At 41.8% G+C, this 24,708-nt stretch overlaps 1 protein-coding gene across 1 annotated transcript; it reads right to left on the reverse strand.

Annotated features, from left to right (window-relative positions):
- Positions 1–431: 431 nt before the first annotated feature.
- On the reverse strand, positions 432–23,727 carry ddx10 (DEAD (Asp-Glu-Ala-Asp) box polypeptide 10). The gene is made up of 18 exons (XM_028983778.1): positions 23,442–23,727; positions 21,909–21,969; positions 21,703–21,833; positions 21,294–21,452; positions 20,673–20,793; positions 20,345–20,534; positions 20,044–20,170; positions 19,654–19,816; positions 19,459–19,543; positions 18,405–18,506; positions 16,368–16,455; positions 15,598–15,686; positions 14,665–15,034; positions 11,812–11,934; positions 10,977–11,141; positions 9,225–9,281; positions 3,027–3,202; positions 432–743 (listed from the first exon to the last, which is right to left on the reverse strand). The coding sequence occupies exons 1-18, from the start codon at positions 23,628–23,630 to the stop codon at positions 563–565; spliced, it is 2,577 nt and encodes an 858-aa protein (XP_028839611.1). The 5' UTR covers positions 23,631–23,727; the 3' UTR covers positions 432–562.
- Positions 23,728–24,708: the final 981 nt, after the last annotated feature.

Here is a 24,708-nt window from a genome sequence, read left to right on the forward strand (position 1 = left end):
AGTACAAACGTCAGCGTACCTTGCCCTGCAGGGGTTTGGGAAGAACAAGTGACTGCTGAGATTACTTTTAGCACTAACAGATGTACAACAGACGACCCAGTTCATCATCATTCCTCGCTGGTCTGAACGGATTGAAGATAAAAGCTTCTTTTAAAAGAAAAAGAGAAAAGAAAAAAAAAACAGTGAGCAAAATAAATGTCACCCAGATGGCACCCCGACCTTAAAGGAGCTCCATTAATGCTGCTGGCAGCGGCGAAACGGCCTCCTGGTTAAACAGGACATTTGTAATCAGGCTGCCTGGCCAGGAGCCAGCCACAGCCAGCCTCGTCTTTCTCGCGAAAATGAGATGGAGGGAAGAAGAAAAGCCCCCGATACTGGTGGCAGAGCCATGCAGCTCTCCATCACTCGATCACAATGGTAAACATGTCATGTTGGGTTAACTCGCTTTATTTAGACAGTCAGCTGAAGCTCGGAAGGCTGAAGGAAGCACAAATTAAAATAGTTGTGAAAAATAGTAGGAAGAAGTGATGAAAATTTGACAACAGTTTCTGTTTTCGGGTGCTCAGCTCTTCTGGCCCAGCAGATGAAGCACCAGCTCCTCATCCTCAGCCAGAGAGAGGCCAGTGTCCAACGGCTGAGCAGGCTCCTCATGCCTGGGTCTCTTCCTTTGGCCAGCTGGCTCCTCTTCTTCACTCTCGTCCTCGCTGGCGCTCTTCACATGTCTCTTCTTGGGTCGATCATCACTGCAGACAGACACAGAGCGGCATTGACCACACACCCACATCCAAAACCAGAAACAACGCTCACTTTCATATCACCCCCTTTCTTCCCAAATCTGGTCCCCAAGTGAAGAGTAAACTATTTTCAAGAGAACAGATGGTTTTTGTGCTTTTTTCCTGAAAGGTACAATTAAATCTTAATCAGCTCAGACTGCAGGTAAATGATTTAAGGCTCAGACATCTGCAGAATTTGAGACCTTCATGGATTTCACAGCAGAGTGTGACACGCAGGATGTGGGCTGAAAGCGCCGCCTTCAGCCGTCTCCTTGAGCTGCCTGCATTCTCCAGCGTAACAATGTCAGAAGATGTTCGCTAATCCATCAACTGACTGAAATGTGCTCTTCAGCAGGACAGAAAAAAAATTAGTATATAGGAATGGCAAACTGGTTGGGATACAGCCTTCCCTGGCCATCAATCATAAGATCAGATGGGCTGAAGGGCAGAGAGCTGGAGTCCAATCAGGCGGCATAGAATCCAAGCTTCTGCAGGAGAGCTGCTGCTCTCATGGCATCTACAGAATGTGTGTTTGTGTTCAGAAAAAATATTGATTGCAATTTTATCACTGAATCCAGAGGATGAGCCTGTATTTAATGGAATTTGTACATTTAAAACTATCGCTTTTGGAGGAGGGGGGGGGGGGGGGGGGGGTGGTGATAAAAAATAATTGTATAAAACCAGGTTCAAGCTTGTGTACTTGATTGTTCATAGTGGAGATTAATTATATATTACTGAATACTGATAAGACTCTGCAATTTAGATAATTCCTTATTTTATACCCATCAATATCTGTATGAAAATATTATATATTCAAAATAGTTAATTCCTTGTGTTTATATAACCTATATGTTTTGGGCAAGTAATAAGTTAGAAAGAAAATATTGAAATAGAGCTAGAACAAAGGAAATGGAATTATGGTCAAAGAAAGAGGAAAATAACAGTGGAGGGGAGACATTACACAGATTTTTTATTTTTTTTTTGGCAGGACCTCCCCTATCTCTCTTCTCACCCACTCCTGGTGTTTAAAATGCCAATGTAATTACACATTTTATGGACTATCCACAGCCTGCCGGAGTTCAATGCCTCACCGCTGCTCAGTCATTACACTCAGGACAGCAGGTCTAATGGCATAATGACCATGAAGCACTGTTATATGGTCCAAACTCCACTCATATCGGATCCAGCAGACAGATTTTCGACGTAAGAAAAGATTATCAGTTCACAAAATCTGACCCTTTGAGCACCACTGGTGGGCAAACAAGCGCTATTCTACTATCAAAAGTTAAACTCAAAAATTGACTGCTACTGCAAACTTGTATTCAATGACGTTTCCACGAAAACGCCCACTGACTCTGCATCTGCCCAGCTGAGGTCTTTCTGAAGTGCGGTCTGATGCTCCCAGAGGCGGCTGAAGAAGGGGACACTTAAACAAATCCCAGACAAACCCATCATCAAGGGCTGGCGGACAAAAAGATGTCACAAAAAATGCTTTCTTTGATAGAGATGTAAAACATGGCTGATACAATATTAATAAAGTCATGAAAAGTCAATCATAATGAACATTTTAAAAATACACATATATATTACTCACAGCTTCAGAACATGATTTTAATTTCAGAAGCTAGTGGGTAACACATTCGCCTATGAAAGAGAAGACACGGGTTCAAATCCCACTTACTACCATTGTGTCCCTGAGCAAGACACTTAACCCTAAGTTGCTCCAGGGGGACTGTCCCTGTAACTACTGATTGTAAGTTGCTCTGGATAAGGGCGTCTGATAAATGCTGTAAATGTAAAGGTTTCACGCATTCAGCTAATCAAAGATGCCTGTTTTTCCATAATGAAACTTTTTCTGAACTGTTTCATCTGGATCATGAATGCATCATGATAAAACCATGCAACGCACCATTATTTGGATTAATTAGTAATATGTTATTTTTCATTTAGTGCAAAATGAAGTTATAAACATAAATTTAATTTGCCATCCTGTTCGCAACAGTTGGGATTGTTTTTGGTCATTGTTTTGGTTGATTTTTTTTTTTTTTTTTTTCATTTTGTATTAAATATAAAATGAAACCAATTATATAATGTTCCAGCAGTCTTATCGATATATATTCCATCTATTGATTTATATTGTGATATATACTGATATGAAAAAAGGAATTGTGATTAAAAAAAAAAACAATCAGTCTGACCTTCATTGATGTGTTATAGATGATATTTAATCGCTCCTAAAGATGCAATTCTTACCCATCCTCCTCTTCCTCATCAGAGCCTCTGTACTTGTCTGGGTCAGGTAGCGCGCTTGGGTCGAACTCATCATCTGCTCCAGAAAGATAGGCCACCACCTCTTCCTCCTCGTCATCTTCCTCATCCTCATCACCATCTTCAACTCTGTTCTTCTCCCGTTTTTTATTTTCCTTTTCCTGTAAAAGGCAGGAGCAATAGACAGAGCAGAAAAAGAGTAAATCAAAGGCATCAGTGAACTTTGAATTGAAAGATGTCCTCTGTAGATCACTGACCCCCACTTTCATAGCCACCACAACCACAGGTACAAATGTGAATGTGAATGTTTGAAAATGTACAAATCTGCTAAGCCACAGGCATTTGACAGAAAACACCTCGGAGTGAAGAATGTGACTTTCAAGTGACGTGCTGTGTGGTGGGGTCACTGAACCACATCCCTGTGTTCTAAGTTAGGAGGAGAAGCACTTTTCTGAAGGAGGAGGTGTGGTGGGGCTGAAGGGAACGTGCTCTGCCACTGTAATCTACTCTTGCTTTTGTGAGATTCATTTAAAATTCTGCTGACAGAGACATGCGGCAGGAGGCCCACGTGGATAGAATGAAAGGGAAAAAAGGCTCTCATGCCATTTATAGAGAGAAAAGGACAGGGGGAAGTTCCCCATTTATGGATAACATTAACAGTCCCTTAATCCACTGCACCACAGTAATTGTAACCTGTTCAGTGTGGGTGAGAAATACACTGCAACAACTCAACATTGTGCAAATGGAATGGACAACAGGTAGAAATTATAGATAATTGGCAAGAGGCGGGGACCACAGACCACTTCTCAGTTCTCAGCTTTCTGGCTGATGTCTTGGTCACTTTGAATGCTGGCGGTGTTTTCACTCTAGTGGTAGCATGAGACGGAGTCTACAACCCACACAAGTGGCTCAAGTATTGCAGCTCATCCAGGATGGAACATCAATGTACGCTGTTGTGTCCAGAGCATGGAGGCGCTACCAGGAGACAGGCCAGTTCATCAGAAGATGTGGAGGAGGCTGTATGATGGCAACAACCCAGCAGCAGGACCACTACCTCCACCTTTGTGCCAGGAGGAACAAGAGGAACACTGCCGGAGCCCTGAATTGACCTCCAGCAGGCCACAAATTTGTCTGCTCAAATGGTCAGAAACAGACTCCATGAGGGTGGTATGAGGGCCCAACATCCACAGGTGGTGGTCATGCTTAAAGCCCAACCACGTGCAGCACGTTCGACATTTGCCAGAGAACACCAAGATTGGCAAATTCACCACTGGTGCGCTGTGCTCTTCACAGATGAAAGTACATGTGACAGACAAGTCTGGAGACGCCGTGGAGAATGTTCTGTTGCCTGCATCATCTTTCAGCATGATCAGTTTGGCAGTCAGTAATGGTGTGGGGTGTAATTTCTTTGGGGGGCCGCACAGCCCTCCATGTGCTCGTTAGAGGTAGCCTGAATGCCATTAGGTACCGAGATGAGATCCTCAAACTACTGCTGAGACCATATGCTGGTGCGGTTGGCCCTGGGATCCTCCTAATGCAAGACAATTCTAGACCTCATAAGGCTGGAGTGCATCAGCAGTTCCTGCAAGACGAAGATGCTATGGACTGGTGACATTGGATGCTCTGGAACATAATGTCTCAGTCCATCCACCAAAGTGTTTAATAAGAATATTTCATTAATTCAGATTTAGGATGTCTTATTTTTGTATTCCCTTTATTTTTTTTGAGCAGTTTATGAAGAAATTGGCATCTCTTAAAGGGTACTCTATTGCCAGTGTTGACTTGTTTATTCACACTGTTAGAATAATATGATTACACTTCATATTTTTACTCAATTTAGTTTAACAATGTATAATGATTTCATTTCTATTTCTCTGTAGTGCTACTTTTTTTTTTTACATATTTATCATATGATGGTATATTACCAAATGCCTGTTATAATACCACTATTAAGTAGCATTGTAGCTACTCAACAAAGTCATTATACCGATGGGTCAATGTTTCCAACATGGCCTCACTTGACATCAGAGAAACTATAATCCAGCTCGGTGTCAGTAGGATGGATCAGGAATCTGGGTAGGGGCAAGTCCATTTTTATCTGAACCTCACAGGTGCTTACAAGACACAAGACCTCACAGAGTTGTAAATACTCTATCTAGGTTAAAATAAGTTTACTCTGAACTATTGTACAAGTTACTTTTTGTATTGTACAAGTTACTTGTACAAGTACAAGTTAAAAACTTGTTTATCATGTTAAGTTAATATTTTCTGTCGGTAATAAATACACACTAACAAAAGGGCTTGGTGGGTAGCTAGTTTGTCCTCCTTTCCTTTGTATAAACAACTATATAGTGGTATAGTTATCTAGTCCAGTGGGGCAGTGGTTATGGACCCATAGGTTGCCGGTTCGAATCCCGGACAGTCAAGGTGTCACTGAGGCAACACACTGCTCGTGACAGGCTGCCCACTGCTCAACAAGGATGAATGCAGAGGAGACATTTTGTTGTGTGCACCGTGCTTCAATGACAATTCACTTCACTTTCACTAGCGAGAAATCCTTTTTGATTTGGTCAAGATGTACCGATGTATATAAATAAAATATACTCCTTATATAAATAGACACCAAATGACAACCTGATGACACATACAACCATTAACATTAAAAAATCAACTGATATTTTGGACAACCTCTCCCTAGGCCAACGTTTTCCTCTTCCCAGGGCCACACATGACATGTGAGGTGCCAGGCTCCAGCACCTGCTAGTTTTGGTTTCAGTGTTAGCTCAGTGGGATGCGTGGACACCACAGCGCACACAGATGTTCCAAACAATTACAGTTTTCCAACAGATTAATTTCAGTGGTAGATGACTGAATGGGCACAGTTTGGAGCACTCCAGTACACACATAGACACAGTGAAATTAGTTTTAAAGAGGAAAGAATGTGGGAAGGTGCCTACAGATTGGTTATTGCTACAAGAATCAAGATAATCAGTGTGTGCAAACAGCACAGGTCAAATTGTACTCCAATTTAATGCTATTTAAACCCCCTGCACCATACACTGGGCATAAATTATTGATAAAACTGTATACATGATGCATATTCAGAACCTAAGAAAACATTAAATGCAGGAGCTGGTTTAAACATGGGAATGGTGCTGATGAATTTTTCAGCATTCATACCGCTACAGGGAACGCCTCTGGGAGATTGTTTCATCCATTAAAATAACATACACCTCCATTACCAGCTCATCAGATGTATATATTACACACAGAAGAGCCTGTCATTGAGCTCAGCGCAAGCGGTTTAAAACTGGCCCAGCAGCACCTTTATGAATTAATGGCTCCTAATTGATCTTCCCAAATGCAGATGGGAGCAGCAGTCCCCCATTAAAAAGGACCAGTGACAATTCACCACCACTTTCCTGCCATAGACGTCGGCTTTTAAAAGCAAAGGTACGTGTTCCTCATTCTCGGCTGTGCACGCTGCTCATCAGTAGGGATGTGGGAGAGCGTGGCGCGGTTTTGCCCAGCGCCGAATCGTCCTCTGATGATTCACTACATTGTGCAGATGACTAATGGCTGGACCGAGCAGATACATTTACATATGGATGCTTGTGCTAAGCAATCCCAGCCGGGCGGCAGGTGTGAAAGAGACAGCTGGGTGTCTGTGTAAAGGCGAAGGACAGGCTTCCCTTCTTCTTCTCATCAGACAGACACCCACTGTCCACAGGGAGTCGAAGTTACATAAAGAAAAATGAATAAAATAAACAAACAAAAGATTTTTTTTTTCAATCCATAGGTTACCCCCATCTCCATCTTACATTGGCAAAATTAAACCAGCATAACACCAGCTCAATACCATGGTCTGCACTGCATAGTTTATTGTAGGCCGAGTGAAAATGACATAAAGAGGTGCTACAGCTATAAAATTCAGGTATTTGAGGTGTCATGCTTTTCTGCGCTGCATCCCACATGCAGAGATAAGACACAGCATTTTCATTCTTTATCAAGCTGTGCTGACATCCAGTAGCTTCGTGGAGAGTGGTGAAGGCCTCACCAAGAAGCTGTGAGGAACTGCTCTTCCAGAGAACTAACGAATGTCTGCGTGTGCAAGATGCGGAAACGAAGAGTTCATCAAATTCTATCAAAACAATTCAGTGCTTGCAAATAAGTGTCCATTTTAAACTTATGTTTGCATTTATATTTTCAAGCGATAGGGGAAAAGTTTGTTTATGTGGCCGTTCTGTTATTTTGTAAAGTCTAAAGCCTTGATGCTATGATGATGCTAACTTATAGGATTGGGCCAAGACTTGCAGTTTTAAAGTCCTAGAAGCTTAGGTGCTTTTCCCCAACACGAGAACCAGCAACTGCAAGCATAAAAAAGGGTTAAAAAAAAATTCCATATCCAAACGGCTCTCACAATCCCGCGTCATTGGACAGGAGCAAGAATGAATTGTTAAAAAAATCTGTCTCAGTCTGCAGGAAACTGATTGCCACTCTTCAGTGAGTTTGTGGGCAAAAGCAAAGCTGCAGATCCAGGTCCATCTTAAAACAATTGCGAAGAATTGCACCAGCCATCGAGTACTGTGATTATCGAAAGGTATCACTGCAACGAGTGGAACATGGTGTTTCGGCACTGTGAGAAACTGATAGCGCTCTTTGAAACGGATAAATCTGCAGCTGTTGAGATGTGCACAGAAGCAAAGGGAACAGAAGGAACGCGATTTTCAAAGGAACCGGTGACGCTATTTCAGAACGACCCCAACCCTTTCCCCATTTGCTCGGGTTTTACTTGAAGTGGATGCAAAGAGGCTTAACGGAGCTCCCTAAGCTGAGACTCCCTCGTTACATCGCACAAAAGCAGCGTTCATTTCATCGTCTTTTAATCCTCGAATGCAGGCGGACCCCATTTCACTGCCAAGGTCACAGTGACTCAGAAAAAGTTGGACCCAACTATGTCAGGCTGACTGCATTACAGCAGCTGGCCTTTCTGACATCGTAACAAACGGCAGAATAATGGCTTTATCGGTGATCTGCAGAGCACCTGCGGGTGGGACTCGTGTGCAGCCAGTGGATCCAGGCATCTCAGAATGAGAACGTGGCTGAAGGTGACCCTTAGGGTGCAGGTAATTCATGAGTGGCAAAAGCGGCATCTTACACTGCTGCTAAAGAATGAGAAGACAAGCTCTTATCTGAGAAAACTGAGATGAAGCAAATCTACAGAGATAAAGACACTAAGAGATGAACACTTCCATTTCCAGCATTCTTACAATGTCCTCTCCAGACAAAACAAGAGGACGCTGGTGAACACTTCAAAACCTCTTACAGATAGTCGGACCTTGAAAGAGAATGAGCCGTCCAAAATGTTTATATAACAAATATCATACATATAAAAAGAAAATTTTAACTACGCATAATAAACAGACACAGTGAAATGGAAAAATCGCAAGTCACATTGATTTGGTATTTTAAATGGCAACTGGAAATACAGATTTTGTTTCTGTATTTGATCTTTGGGAACGCCAGATTTGTCTATCTGCATGTTTGGTTTGATAGTGGATGTGGTCCTGAGATATTTGAGATGTCTGCTGATGATGGCCGGAGCAACATTATTGAATATTTGTGACAAGTCCATATTCAAGTTCAGGAGTGACCCTTGAGTCTCATATTAATATTGTGGTGATATGGATAACCTGTTTTTAATGTGTACTGTACCATAGCATATTTATCTAAAGCTCTTTAAAACAACAAAGGAGCTGACCAAAGTGCTGTACATTAAAATTGTCAGGGACAGGACATTTACATCATTTACATTTACAGCATTTACCAGACGCCCTTACCCAGAGCAACTTACAATCAGTAGTTACAGGGACAGTCCCCCCCTGGAGCAATTTAGGGTTAAGTGTCTTGCTCAGGGACACAATGGTAGTAAGTGGGATTCGAACCCAGGTCTTCTGGTTCATAGGCGAGTGTGTTACCCACTAGGCTACTACCACCCTAGGACAGACATGGACAGACATGGACAAACAAATACTGCCCTACACATTTATTTTGTACTTTGAAGAGTGTAAATGGTCACCAAAAATACAGTCACTGCTTCTTTCTGGCAAGTGAGGTGTGTTCACAGTGCACCATCAGAGACCGGGGAGTCCATTGGAAAATAATGGCTGTGATCAGACTCACCTCTTTCCGCTGTGTGATGGCTTCTCTCCTAGCAGCCTTCTCTTTCAGACGCTTCTCCTACAAGTAAAGAAACAAACAGCATAAGTAATCGGTCTGGTGGTGGAGAAAAGAGAAACAAGGAGAGTCTGGAGAAAGGGAGACTGCAATGGATGGGGGCAGACGGGGCAGCGTCTGAGTGATGAAGGCTAGACGTGTCCTTGAGCGGGAAAAACGCGCACAGAGACACACGGCTCTCCTTCCGGCGCTAAGCTCTTTACAGAGGTTAAACGCAGAGCGAGAAAGGCTGACCCGCCAACATTATCTAATGCTGCGGAGCACAGGGCTATCAGAGCCGCTGCAGGGTGGGTCATCCCCTCCACGAGCAAGGGAAAGTAGCGTGCATTAAAGAAGCCCACCTGAAAATGGACACATGCGGTGTAAATGAAGAAGGAACTAAACACAGCCAGTTGCTTAGGTCTGGAATCCTGACATGGGTGCTTCTTGGGACAATTCAACATCATTATTTTTGTCACATTCAAATGTCACTTACTACCACTGCGTACCTGAGCATAGAGACATCGGGACTGGGTGACTGTAGGGCTTAGACTACACAACTTTCAGCCAGATCCCTGCACAATCTTTCTGCCTTGCGATGCACTACATGACTGTGCAAAAAACCCAAAAGTCAAGTTTTTTTCTGCAGACAATGACTCAAGAAGTGGATTGGCACACAATTGCATTGCAGAACTGTCTGTTCTACAGAGCGAGCTGAAGGTCCCTGTCCCTTTCAGTCATTCTATGCAGTGCACACTTATTGGTTGTAGCTGGCTTTAGCATATACCTCAGCAGAAAATGGTTGGATCTGGAATTCCACCCATCCACCAATCCCAGGCTGTGTGTTCATAAACAGAAGTGTCACCTTTACAGCGTACTGGTGTAGGATGTAAACTCAAGAATGCTGTTTCCGATGAGGCACTTCTACATACTCCTACATTGTTGACTATAAGTGCCCACCTACACTCACAATGGGAGAATGTGTGTGTGTGTGTGTGTGTGTGTGTGTGTGAGAGAACATTAAAGGAAATATATAATGATCTCTTCAGACCCCAACTTATTCTTCAAAGTAGAATTGGGTTTGAAGGAATATTTAGATTTCAGGTCCGGACTGTGGACTCAGGTCCGGACAGGTCAAGAGCAGTCCTGCTCTAAATCAAACTTATTCGGCACTAAAATTGGACCTCGCGCATGAGAGACTGACCTGTTTTTCTTACAAAAGGGACTTGAGTTCACCCCTGCACTGGACTCCATTCAATGTGCATCCTGATGAGTGAGCCTTCAAATAACAGACTGACAGACATGAGCCACAAAAACTGCTGACAGTGCAAAGCTGCTGCTGTCAAAATGCAGCTGTTGTGTTAACTTGCTCAGCAGCTGGCAGAGATGGAAACTAAGATTTAATATCCCAGGCCGCCCTCGGCTGTAAAGCAGAGCGCCACACTGAGGCATCCCAGATATTCCCAGCGTTGCAAATCCAGCGCGCCTCGAGGGAGGATCTGTAATGCAGGGATGGTTCTCGGCGTTGGTCCTGTTTTATGTTCATACACGTCTATATTTCAGCCAACCCTGATTCAGAATTTTTGGTCCTCAACCAAAACCTTAGGGGCGATGGTGTATTTTCTTACCCACAATCAAAAGCCTCCCTGTCAATCAATTATGGCATAAAGAGCAGATTTAGAAGTATTTAAATACTTAGAGCCTGTGCTGGAATCTCACCCTGTGTTTCTGTTTGATCTTGCGGCTGTATTCTTTCTTATCGAACTCCTGGTCCTCTCTGCGGAGCCTCTCTCTGGCCGCTTCCACATTGATCCCTGACGTCTCGTCGTCCTCTTCCTCATCCGGAACCACAGTCTTCTGCAGCGGCGGCCATTGTTGAACAGTCTAGACATAGATTTGTAGAGAAGGGAGAACAGAAACAAATTTTCAAGAAACATAAAATATTTTCTCATAGAAAAGGCAAAATTATTGGATGAGAGATCCAGTTTAATATCGATCTTTGGTGCCCAACAGGAATAATCCCATCAATATTTAGTAGACCCTCCTTTTGCTATAACCACTGGGTCGTAAAATGCCTCCAGCTCAAAACGTTATGATGGCTTCCAAGTGAGCACAGACTTGAAATCAATCCATACATTTCCAGGTTGCTCAGGTCTGGCCATTCTAGAACATTGTACTTGTGCCTCTGCATGAATTCCTTGGTAGAGTTTTGATAACTGCAAGCTGAAACATCGAGACCCCAGTGTCAACTTTATGACAGTCTCTCGAACATCCTTGTCAAGAATCCGCTCATCATAGGGCCCTAATAAAGTCTGTCTCTCTGAAGCCACAATATTTCAGGATGTTACAAGTTAAAAGTGCACAGCAAAGTGCAAAACACTACAAGGCGTAATTTGGATAAAATCAAAGCATCACTAATGACAAGAAAAACAAGACAAGACTTATGCAGAATGTCAAGGAGATTAGAGCAGGTATGGGAAAGTTTTTGAAAGCTTTATATCAGCATTTTTTAGTCCACAGAGGCGAAGTTCATGGTTATGTTACCAACACCTACCTCGCCCTCCTCATTGAAGATGGTCTTGGTGTTGACAATGAACTTTCTTTTCTGGATCTTCTTGGCCTCTTTAACTTTGGACTCTTTGTTGTTTCTTTTATTCTCTTCATTGTCTTCATTTTCCTGCAAATTGTAAAGAGAGGAACCATTTACGATTACCAGATATAGCTTCACTTGGAGATTTAAAGGAATCTTTAAAGCTTTAGTTCCAATTGGTGCCAGCATCTGTTTTTTGAACCAGCTGGCTCATTCCTCCCTATAAAGTGAAAGCGATTAATTGTCACATGTGACACAGCACCCACTGAAATGTGTCCTCTGGTGCCATGAAAGGAACAGTGTGTGGGTACGGAACCTTGATCAAGGGGACCTCAGTGGCATCTTGGGATTTGAACCCGCAAACTTTTGATTATGGGTCCGCTTCCTTACCCGCTTGGCCACCACTGCATATGATTGATTTCTAGTTTACGAATGCTGAGCTGCAAAATGTAAGTATTAATTTTCTCCAGCTTAAACTGCCACAAATAACAGTCACATAAGAGACGTGCACATTATTCACTGACAATTTCACAGGGGAACGGAGCAGTGATCACCCAATGAATTAGAGCCAGTGGTTGGAGGTTTCTGGCAGGATGAAGGGGTTTAATTTGGCAAAGGCTCAGCGTCATACATAAACTCTGGCAATATTTGTTGTTTTGTCCCAGGGCTCCTCACCCTTGGCAGTTGAGACCTGCAACAGTTTAGTGCATGACTGATAATAAAACAGTGGTTGTTTGGGAGGTTCAGGCATAGCGATGGGTGTGGCTCAGTTCTGAAGATGAACTGAGATGAAAAAGTCTATGGGTCACAGAAATGTCTAGTCTGAACTTGTTGAAGTGTATGAGGTCACTCTGTTTCAACGAGTACCAACCTATTCTTCCTCATCCTGCCTGCTGGGAAAAGGTTCTGCAGCATAGAACCCTTCAGCGCCAGGATGGGAAACATTTCTTTAAACAATATATTTTTAATAGTACTGTTTAATATGCTGCAGTTTTGATATGATATTATTACAAACCAGGCTATTCAATGTATTTGCACTAGCCAAGCGGTGTTTTTGGAACATAAATACAGTACTGTCTTGCACAGCTGTAACTGTTCTACCACTTTTGTCTCTTGCACTCTGCACAGTTCAGTCACTTGTGTAGCTTGTGATGTTTTTGTGTTCCCCCCATGGGACTGGTACTGTGGTATAGGTAGAAAGAGCAGCATCTAACAGATATATATGTAATAATATTGTAATTATGCCTGCACAAAATATATTGTTTAAAGAAATGTATAGCACCCTGGCGCTATATACACACACACAAACATGCAATGGTCACTCAAATCTATATGGATATTATTACAATCAATCAAATTAATCAGGAAAATAATTGATAATGAACACTCGAATCAATGTTCAATGTGCTCCTAAACATGAATAAAGGATGCCATGTTATATTCTACATCTTTATGAAAACAATGTTAATATGTAACATGTGTGACACGACTCTTCAATGCCTACACAACCACTACTCCATGCTTACAACCTCAACCAATCACATATTCATCCTTCTGAGCCATAATGCTGTCATATCTCATCTCAGGAGAGCCTGAGGCAACATTATGTACAAGGTAACCTAAATGTACTCATGAAGGTGCTGTACAATGTCAACTGCTTCTTGTCAATTTTCTTAGCACAGACGGGAACCAGACATATTAATTTGCATTTGACAGTGCATACCTTGGGTATGTCTTCTGTGTATGTTACTAATTTGCACTCCTCCAACCATTCCTGATAGAGATTTATGAAGTCACCTTCTTAAAGGACTTACAAAGGACTTACGCTTCTGGCATTCTGAGTGAGCTTTTATATAAGGCTGGTCCCCACCGGCCTTGTGCCTAATTTAAAACAGACTCCACCTACAACTTAATGGTGATATATTGCCAGAATGCAGAATACTGACAGATTGAGTATTAAAGTCATTTTTATAGGCTACCTTCTGCAACAGATGCAAGTTCAAACTAAGTTTGTGACGTGTTGAATCTCACATGCTTTATATTTAAAGGTGTGTCCCGTTTGTAATGAGTACTTTCAAGTTGTAATTTTGCCTTGAAAAGTTGGGCAACCTAAAGATGCCTTTGCCCATAGAAAGAGGGTAAACAACTAACAAAATTAGTTCATATCCACTATTTAAAATGAGGGTTAAGTCCACAGCAGTGGCTCTCAAACCTTTCCTTGTTTGATCGGATCATCACGTCGGAGACAGTGAGTTGGCTTTAGAGGGAACAAATAAACCCAAGGCTGTTACTGCTATTGCAGAAAATGGAATCAGGAAATGAGAGGCCAGCCAATGTGCTGAACGATGTGCTTTGATTCACAATTTAGACATCATTAAGGCTGGTGTACGAGGGCATAAAAAACACTGCAGTTCGAATACAAAATAATTACATACTATTCCATGGTCATCTGTTCTTAAACCTGACAGAACGTTGCTGTGCCTTTGCCTCCCCCATTTGCAATTATGTGTATTTTTAGGCCTTAAATTGGGTTTTGTCTTAGTTTAAGCAAGGGGCATATTTTGACGGTCACAGAACACACATTTGATTTTGCCCTTGGCTAAGTAAGGCATGGTCCGGTTATATAACTCTTTTTCTCATGAACTAGGGCTCTGTTAATTGGGCTAAAGCAGCAGGGTAATGAGAAGGAAAAGGAGCTCTCAGCAACCTGTGAGCATTGTGACCTTGAGGCTGTGGTGATTTTCAGAAGAAGCGTGTGTGACAACCTGCTCATGTTCTTTCAGCTCTGAAAAACTTATTTAAAAGCCCCCGACTCACCTGTTCATCCCGGCTGCCATCATTGACATGAAACACGTCCTTCCTCTTCACTGTCAGTAGGTCCAAGTCCCTCAGGTCTTCATTTTCTTCCTCTGAATCATCATCACAGAGCAGGCCTTTGAGATTTGATGCGGCGTCGTCCTCATCATCACTCTCCTGCTCTTCCATCTCAGAACTGTCATCCTCCTCCTCTGCAGGAGGCCTTTTTCCACTCAGCTGGGCCTTGAAGCTCTCCAGCTCCTCTTCAGACTGGTCCTCATCGCCAACGTCTCGCTCTGTCACCTTGTTTGGGGTGGTGGAGCTATCCTCCTTCTGTTTCTTTGCTTTGTTTAGGAAGCGAACCCGTGGGGGCACAGCAAGTCCCAGGGAGCTGTGAGGTGACAGACAGTCCATCAAATATGGAGTCACACACTTCCTCATTCAGACACTCATTCATACTGAAAATATCAATTGAAAGAAACAGAAACATCTATAGCAGAGGTACAAATTCGGGAAATCTTCCCATCCTCTGAATTGAGTTGTGTGTGGACAACACTGCCTGAAACCACATCCTGGATATTACAGTATGAGAAGAGGAAAGGAGTAGGAATGAGGAAATCCAGGAGCAGAACACTGTTAGCTCTATTACTCTGATCCCAACATGTATATTATAGATCATCAACAAATGGAGCTTAGAATTATGCAGCATCGCGTCATGGACCATGGTTTCCTACATTATGGGTCTTACATTTCAGGGTTGGTGGTATATGTAAATTTAATCCAAATTGTGATGGAATATGTGGGTTTTGATAGGATACAGACATGAAATTCCAAGTGATGTGCATGGAACAGAGCTGATGAGCAAAGATGCTCCATGTTTCACCAGGATAAACACACATTCACACAACACAGACTGGTAAAAAGTTGAGGTTGTTTTGTGCTCTTCTTACTCACGCTGCATACTCGGGCAGCCGGATCCGAAACACATCAAAAACGTCTTTGTTCTTCATGAGGTAGATGGAGCGAAGGTACGAAACAAAACACTGTGGAGAGAACAGGAGAGGACCCTGGGGTGAGCAAAGCAGAGGTAATCAGTCTCCGAAATTGACACACACTCAGCCAAGTTGCGGAGAAGATCCAGATTGTGGTTCAGAAGGGGTCGCAGAGACTCATACCAGGAGCCCAGATGAAAAGCTGGCAGAATGAAAGCAATTTTTTGGTCCTCATATAGAAACAATCATGTAAATGTATTATGGGTGAGTGACAACGCACTCATCCAGCAAAACTCTCCTCAAAAGAAAATGCCTAATTGGTTGTCTTTAAAGTCCTTTTCCACGGTGTGTCTCCAGTCTCAGATTAAAAATGTGTTTGTTGTTTGAGGTTTATTAAACTAAATAGCACTATGCGTAACTACTGCTATGCAACAAGACATCTCCTCAGAGCTGAACCACAATAAAATATTCAGATATGAAATAGATAAGAGCAACATAAATAAATGTATAAATCTGAGAAAAGTTAGATTATTGCTTCCATAATCCATCTGATCGTGTTGTTGCCAAGCAACAATACAGGCAGCAGGTTTTGATGTGCTGCTGTGTCTGTAAATAGGTGTATTACAGGTGCTGAATTCATGAAAATCCCCTCATCAGGTCAGAACCAACTGAGATAGAACTGATCCAGATGAGCATTATTTGGCCCCAAGTTATAAGAAGAAGGACACCCACCCTCTGAGCACGCTCCTTCTGTTCCTTCTCCTGTGCCAGGAAGGCCTCCAGCTTCTGCTCTACAGTCACTAGCTTCTCTGGGTTTACCCTGAGTGGAGAAAAAGGCATAACACACACACACACACACACACACACACACACACAAACACATCTTAATGAGGAATATGTGACAGGTTCGAATTGTGGTGAAACCCTGCAGTTACATTCTAGCAGTAATTGCACACAAAGTTGATAGCAAAATGCAAACAGCTATTGTTTGTTAACAAGGCTGCAATCGGAACTCAGTCAGAGTCCCTCACCTCTCATTACGTCAATGTCACAGTTCAAAATTAGTTCTCTTCTACCTCCTTATCGCAAGAGCCATGATAGGACTTGATGTGTGTATGTGTGTGCCTACAAATGGCCAGGGCACAAACACTGCTGTCGGACTCAGCCATAGTGAGAAGCTTTTGTAGTACAGATTAGTCATCAGGCTCTGAGCCAATCCCATCTCCACATTCCCCAAAACATCCAGACTGACTGCAGAGCTGGGCAGCGTCCATTCACAACAACCACAAATCAACGTCTAATACTGCATTTCCAATGACATCCAGCATCATTGCCAAATAATATACTTTCTGTGTGTCTACATTGCAGCTGAATTAACAATTCAGTTGTTACAATACTAAATACATACGATGAGATGCCATGCTAGATGATCAGCATTTCAGACATATTTATTTAGATTTAAAAGACAATTTCAAATGAAGACACACTCCTAATGCACTGTCATAAGTTAAATATATGTAAACACAAGAAGTCCAGAATAAATCAGGCATATCATTGGTCTTAACTTACCACATGCACAGAAATACGACTTCATGAAACGGGTTTTAGTGTTAACTGTGAAATTAAAAATGTTTTGTTGTGCCGGTAAGGTAATGAGAGCAGGCTGTTGGATGGAGAGTGTGTATCCTAATTCACAAGCCCTATTATAGTGATGCATCAATATGAATATTTTGTATGTTGAACACACGGCACTGACTACACCACACACACTCCTCCGGCAGTGCCAGCAGTGTGTCCTGCTTGTCACACAGTCCAGAACACGCTCTCCCTGGCATTGCTACAGCATCAGGCTTTTTCATTACCTACAACTCCACAGTGACTTCAGAAAGGAAATTAACTTTGGCCTCAGTGGAGCAGCAAGTCTCTCATTAGTCATTCAGACCCTCATCAGGAACCCTGGAGGAGACGTGAGCTGCACGCAGCCTCAGAATTAGAGGCCGACCCGCCCATGGGACATCCCCTCCCGGACCATCGGAAGCAGGGCATAATCTCCATCAGGACTAATTTTAGCACTGCAGGCATCTAGAGAGTAAGACTACCGTTTGGCTGCCTATTCTCCATCCAAATCATGATTCAAATATAGACTATCGCAATTCCAGAAGACAGAATGGTGATATGTACCGTTTTCAAACTGTTGAAACCCATATATTTTAATAAGTAATATTATCCTGTGCGATACAAAATATAGAGTATGGTGATTGTGCACAAAGGTCAAGTCCATTAGAAACAAAACAACATAATTTCATGTTAATCAGGTGCCACTAACAATAAACCCCTTCAAACCCTTTTTCCTTTTCCTACATCTGTTCCAACATCCTTTTACTTGAACTCATTAATTCACCTCAAATCAAATCATTTATTGTGTCCAAGGCCTGTAAGTAGCCACCAAATAAAAAAAAGAAAGATCAGGCCCTCCAGTTGTAACAGCACCAGCACATCTGAGCACTCAAGTGAGAGAGTGAGAGAGAGAGAGAGAGAGAGAGAGAGAAAAGTCTATTTATGATGAGAGAATCAAGGTGATGGCCAATGTGTTCCAAGCAGACCAGAACCAGAAAGACACCTCAGGCCTGAAGTAGCTGGGCTGAGCAATACAATCATAAGTAAAAAAAAAAAAAAAAAGAACTGATGATCTCTGGAAAGCTGGCGGCATGATAATTGTGTTGGGGGGTGCGAGTTCACGTAAAAAATCTGGTTTCATCTGGTACTCACTGGATTTTATTGATAGGAACTTTCTTCTCTTGCAGTTGGGCGATCATTCCTTTCTCCTCTGAGGGCAGAAGTAGCAGCAGCGCCTCCCCACCCTCCTTATACCTGAGCCAGAGAGAGACAGCACCTTCATCCGACTTGAAACCCACTAACCTCATCATCAATATTATTGTACATATTTTTCACCATTAATATGCCTTATGCAGTTTTTTTTTATCTACTATGTGTTCCTACTGGGATGACTTTTTAAACCAGTCGTCCCAGTAATACACACAGGTTTCATGATATCATTAACCTGGGAAGTAAATACATAAATCTTATTCAAATGCATATGCACCATAAATCCCCAGCGTTTTTTCTGTTCAACCCCATATTGACAATCAGTGGCCTAGAGGGCCAACTGACCCACTCTGCAATAAACCAGCGTCAGCTAAATGTAGAAGCAGAAGCCCAGCTGCAGCTGCAGGAGAGGCAGGTGTGTGAGCAAGTTTTACATTCCTCTGCCGAGCCCTAGGCCAGCAGTAGGTCTAACACACGGTCACTAAAACAACATAATAAAAAAAAAAAGGAGCAGTACATGCATATAAATAAATATTAAATCCATAAATGCATACAAATATTCAATTATTTTGTAACATATTAAGTCTTAAATCATTCATAGTAATTAACAAAAAAAGAAATCAGCATACGCCCAATGAAATTAAAAGGATATAACAATGTGCAATGCTGATGCAACTATGAGTGTTAATAACAGAAATATGTAAAGGTAAATTCGTCCAGCTGAAGGACACTGAGAAGAACATCACTGCCCCCTGGTGTCAACATTCTTCTGGGTTCAACTTAAGTGAAGTGAATTTTGTGTGTGGGGACGGTGCTTTGCTCAGTGGCGGGTCGGGATTTGAACCCGAAACATTACGATTACGGGTCCACTTCCATACCAGTTAGGCCATTAAAAGAATGTATCAACCATTATACCATACACTTGCCAAAATATTATTAATTAGCATAGTTATAAAGAGATATGATGCTATGTTAGAGTTAGAAAGTCTGTTCATACCTGGCCGTCCGTCCCACTCTGTGGATGTAGGTGTTTGCATCTTCCGGACAGTCGAACTGCAGAACCCAGTTCACTGCAGGGAAATCTGCAGAGCAGCAGAAGACTGAGCTCCACTTATTCCACATATGTTTTCTATGCAGCACTTAAGGACAAACTAAATGAACCCATGTGGAATTTTGGTAACAAGCTTCATACCCAGTCCTCTAGCTGCAATGTCCGTGGCAAACAGGACAGCTGCCTTCTTGTGGACAAAGTTGTTGTAAACCTCCACCCTCTTCATCTGCTGTTGTTTTCCATGAAGGGCCAGCACGGATATTCCAGGCCTCAGGCGACAGAACACACGGAACAGATACTGTACCTGTAAAAGAACACAGAACGGAATGGCACAAAGGAATTCACACTGTTTTTCATATACCAAACCTAACAAAACAGAACAAAAACTACCTCATGTTTGTTTTTCTATGAAAAAACAAATATTATCAGAAATTAATGTCCGTGGAACAAGAACAATTGAAAATAAATTAGAAGCAAGCTAGTGAGGAAAATAATACAAATGAATACTGATTTCAGGTGGATGAGCTTTACCTCTTTACAGCTGGCAAAAAACACAATGATCTTTTTCTGTAGGTGGCTCCTTAAAAATGAGAAGAGCATGTTGACCTTCTGATGAAGCTCACACACAACATAGTTCTGCTCGAGCGTTGCTGGGGTGCTGTGGGGTTAGAAATAAAGAATTTGATATGCAGTTGTAACCATCTTTAATTTGACCCAGGGCTAAAGCATTGTTATTAATGATTTATTAACAACGTTCTGAAGAATCTCAACATAAACCTGCAGTTTAAACCTCTAACATGACCAACGTGTTCTGCAAGATAAAATGACCTACCTGAATTTGGCCTGCTCATGCACCCAAACATACTCCGGATCGTTGAGACTGAGGCGCGCCAGATCTTTCACAGACTTTGTTTGTGTGGCAGAGAAGAGAAGTGTCTGTCTGGTGCTGGGGAGATTCTCTACTATAGCATTGAGTGTTTCTGCAAATCCCATATCCAGGATACGGTCAGCTTCATCAAGGACTAGACAAAAGCAAACAGCAATCAGTCCATTTTCACACACACCTCTACAAGCGCAAGGCCATTTATGCTCTTTGCAAATGTGAAGCAAAATGTTGTCTAATGAAAGGCTGAAGATTATTTTCTTTCAAATTGGCTCACCAAGCATGAGTAGGTCGGAGGCGTGGAACGCAGACGTCTCATCCATGTGCTGCAGCAGACGCCCTGGAGTGCAGATGATTATGTTGGTGTTGTGGATCTTCTCAGATTCGTCCTTCAGGTTCTATGATAAGATAAGAACTGTAAACACACAGCCTGAAAGGAACATTCTACAGATATTTATTACAAATTCTCACATATGAACGACATCCAAATGCAAACATATAATAAGATAAAATAATCCATTAATTCCACAAGTGGAAATTTTGCATAGTCATGTCAGAAGAGACATGTACACAAAGTAGACACAAAGTAGAAGAGGAGCAGAAATAAATAGGATATGGCAAAAGTATTCTGTTTTTTTTTTTTTTTTTTTTAACAGTTAAATTTTGTCCTGGTTTTAATACTGATTTGTAATTTCAGATAAATTTTTTTAACTAATTTGCAAGTTATGGGACAGCACAGGCAAACTACACACACACACACACACACACACACACACAGAGGACATATGTAAATACACATACACATTATGGTGTATTAGATGTGTGTGTTAGTCTATGCATGTAATTTTAGCTGCAACGATTGTCATTTCAGATGTGGATAAAACAATAAAATACATACCTTCCCGCCTATAATAAGCCCAGCTGAAAACTCGTGGTTCTTTCCTACTTTACGAAGCACCTCAAAAGTCTGATAGGCCAGTTCCCTGGTGGGGGAGATGATAAGAGCTCCCAGCCCATCCAGTGAAGTCCACTGATTCCGATAAAGACACTCGAGGACCTGCAGCCATCAGATATTCATGCATTTAATCCTATACACTTGAATAAATTCATATTGTTGATAACATCCATTTTTATGTCATTTAACATGCTTAGAATTTCAGAATTTCATTTTACTAAGTGTTATACTAATAGTTATAAATAACTATTATCCTTATTTGCAGTAAATGAATGGTTTACAAAGCAACACTACATATTCTGCACAGAGAACCTCCTGTTCCTGGAGCACATTAATATGATCTGTAACTCACTGGAATAAGAAAAGCCAGGGTCTTTCCTGAGCCGGTTTTAGCTGCGCCTAGAACATCCTTCCCTTGCAGAGCAAACCCAACGGTCTGCCTCTGAATTTCAGTGGGCTGTCTGTATTGCGCTTCTAGCAGTCCTGTGTGAAATAACAAGGTTTTCCCATGTAAAAGCTAATCACATACAAGCAAGGAAAAGTTAACTAACTACACACCTTTCAGTGTTTTCTTTGAGAGAGGGAAATCTGAAAATTTCACTGCTTCCTTTGGATTAATCTGCAAAAGAAAGTGACAATACAGTATTTAACACCTGTTATAAATAACAGCATCAATTTAAGAAACATTTCATAGTGGCTCCACTAAACAAAAGGACAACAAATACAAAAAAATATATTTTGTGACCTGTACCTGTCTGAGAAGATGTGGGGTAATGAACAAATTCATGCTGAAAAGATTGGTGATCATATTTTCAGCAGAGATACAGCCTTTTGAATACTGGTCAAACCCAAACAGGGACATTTATCAGCATTTTTTTATATGAAGTTTGGTAAAGTTTTTTTCAGGTGACTGCAAAGATATAAATATCTGAAAATAGTGGGCCATATAGTGGGTTCATCCAGAATAACCCCAAGTATGTGGTCCAAGTGCTTCCACACAATCTTTGAGTACCATGGTAATAACTATATATAATAACTATATAATGAACTATAGTATGTTTACGGCTTCCTGGCCAGTGCATCCTTGTACCTAATATTGGGACTGAGGGACTCAGGAGGAGTTTCCATCCTCAGGCCACAAGGATGCTGAACGAGGACACGCCATCTCACCCCCAAACCCGAACCGTCTGAATGTCCACTGTTGTTTACTGCGATCTGTTACTGTTACACTGGCCATTGCACAATCCATGCACTTTAACAAAATACATATCCACTACCCATGATGTCTGTGTCTCATATTAGCATTGAATATACAGTACAGGCCAAAAGTTTGGACACACTGTCTCATTCAAAGTGTCTTCTTTATTGGTAGATTCTCACTGAAGGAATCAAAACTATGAATGAACACATGTGGAGTTATGTACTTAACAAAAAAAGATTAAATAAACATGTTTTATATTCTAGTTTCTTCAAAATAGCCGCCCTTTGCTCTGATTACTGCTTTGCACACTTTCGGCATTCTCTCGATGGGCTTCAAGAGATTGTCACCTGAAATGGTTTTCCAACAGTCTTGAAGGAGTTCCCAGAGGTGTTTAGCACTTGTTGGCCCCTTTGCCTTCACTCTGTGGTGCAGATCACCCCAAACCATCTCGATTGGGTTCAGGTCAGATGACTTTGGAGGCCAGGTCTCCACTTTTTGTTAAGTACATAACTCCACATGTGTTCATTCATAGTTTTAATGCCTTCAGTGAGAATCTACCAATGTAAATGGTCATGAAAATAAAGAAAACACATCGAATGAGAAGGTGTCCAAACTTTTGGCCGGTACTGTATATATCTCGTCTGCATTACAGCTTTTTAAAAACTAATTTTACTAGCCTTACTCTCCTTTTATTTTATTCGATTTTATTTATTTATAGAACTTTTACTTAACTATGCACAGTGAAAACAGGGCAGTCCAGGGCGCATTTCACTACGTGTTGTGCTGCTACAACTACGCACGTGTCAAATAAAATGTTGAATCTGCTGCATAACATGCACATGATACATCTTCACCGGCATATAACCATTATAAACGCGACGAGTACTGACCTCCGTGTACCTGCTGACCAGCTTCTGTATGTTGTCCTTCTCCACCTCCCAGTCACGTTTCTTCCTCTTCGTCTGTTGGACTTGCCTGACTCGCTTTTTGGTCTTGTCATGCTTCCTTTTCCATTTTTCAAAATTGTTCACAGGGTCGTTGTCGTCCTTCTTCTTCCCTTTGCCTTTTTTGATCTTCATGTCCTCCCGTAAATAGCAGTTACGAACCAACTGTACTAAAGAGAAAAACCAGCATGGAAAACATCGGCACGTAGTTCGTCGCAAGACAGTGACGTCACGTTTCTCTTCTTCTACGAATTTCCTCAAAACGTTTTCCTGTCACAAGAAGCGTTTGTCGTCGCCTAGTGGTGAATAAAGAGAACACATATCCGAGACAGTCTCGTTTAACATTTCAAAGTCAAAGTCAACTTTATTGTCATCTCACTACATACAAGTACACAGAGAGACGAGATTGTGAAGCTCTGGAGATTCACAGTGTCCAAAAAGACACAACACTACACAAAAACATGACAAAGGACATTGTGCACCGACCCCAAAATTAGTGCAGGTCAATATATCAGTGTGTGGATGTATTTAGTATAAAGTGTATGTGGTATATGATATGCCATGATAATAATGGCAGTAGTAGTGATATTTCAATTTCAAAGAATTTTATTTGTCCCCCGAGGGGCAATTTAGAAGGCACAGTGGAGCAGCTCACGTATAACACTTGTTACAATAGACACAACATATTGCCTTGTAACACAACATATGACACAGAATAAAAACTTCCTTATAATACAACATATAACACAATAAAAAATTCCTTGTAACACACAATAACATTTTCCTTTTAGGAAAACGTGATATGACGTGATACAATGACCATAACACAGCAGCACAGTGTGAGGTAGTGAGGGATTAAAGTGCAGGGTGCAGTACTGATGTTCAGTTTCTAATGTGCAGTTCGGGAAGGAGAAAAATCATCTGCAGATGATTTAAGGCTTCAGAGTGATGGGTTAAGGCTTGAGGTGATGTGGATGATCCTGGGGCAACATATTGAGGAGCTGGACAGCCTGGGGGTAAAAACTGTTCCTCAACCTGGCAGATCTGGCTCTGAAGCAGCAGTACCTTCTTTGGGAGGGCAGGGGCGTGAAATGTCTATGTGAGGGGTCATTTTAATGTCATTTTGTGCCAGACACTATTTATCACCTGATATTCCCAAGCAACACTTAAATTTACTTAATGGGACCGTTTTTCATCCATCCATACCTCCATC

This window comes from Denticeps clupeoides, chromosome 6, assembly GCF_900700375.1.
Source record: "Denticeps clupeoides chromosome 6, fDenClu1.1, whole genome shotgun sequence".
NCBI classification, from domain to species: domain Eukaryota; kingdom Metazoa; phylum Chordata; class Actinopteri; order Clupeiformes; family Denticipitidae; genus Denticeps; species Denticeps clupeoides.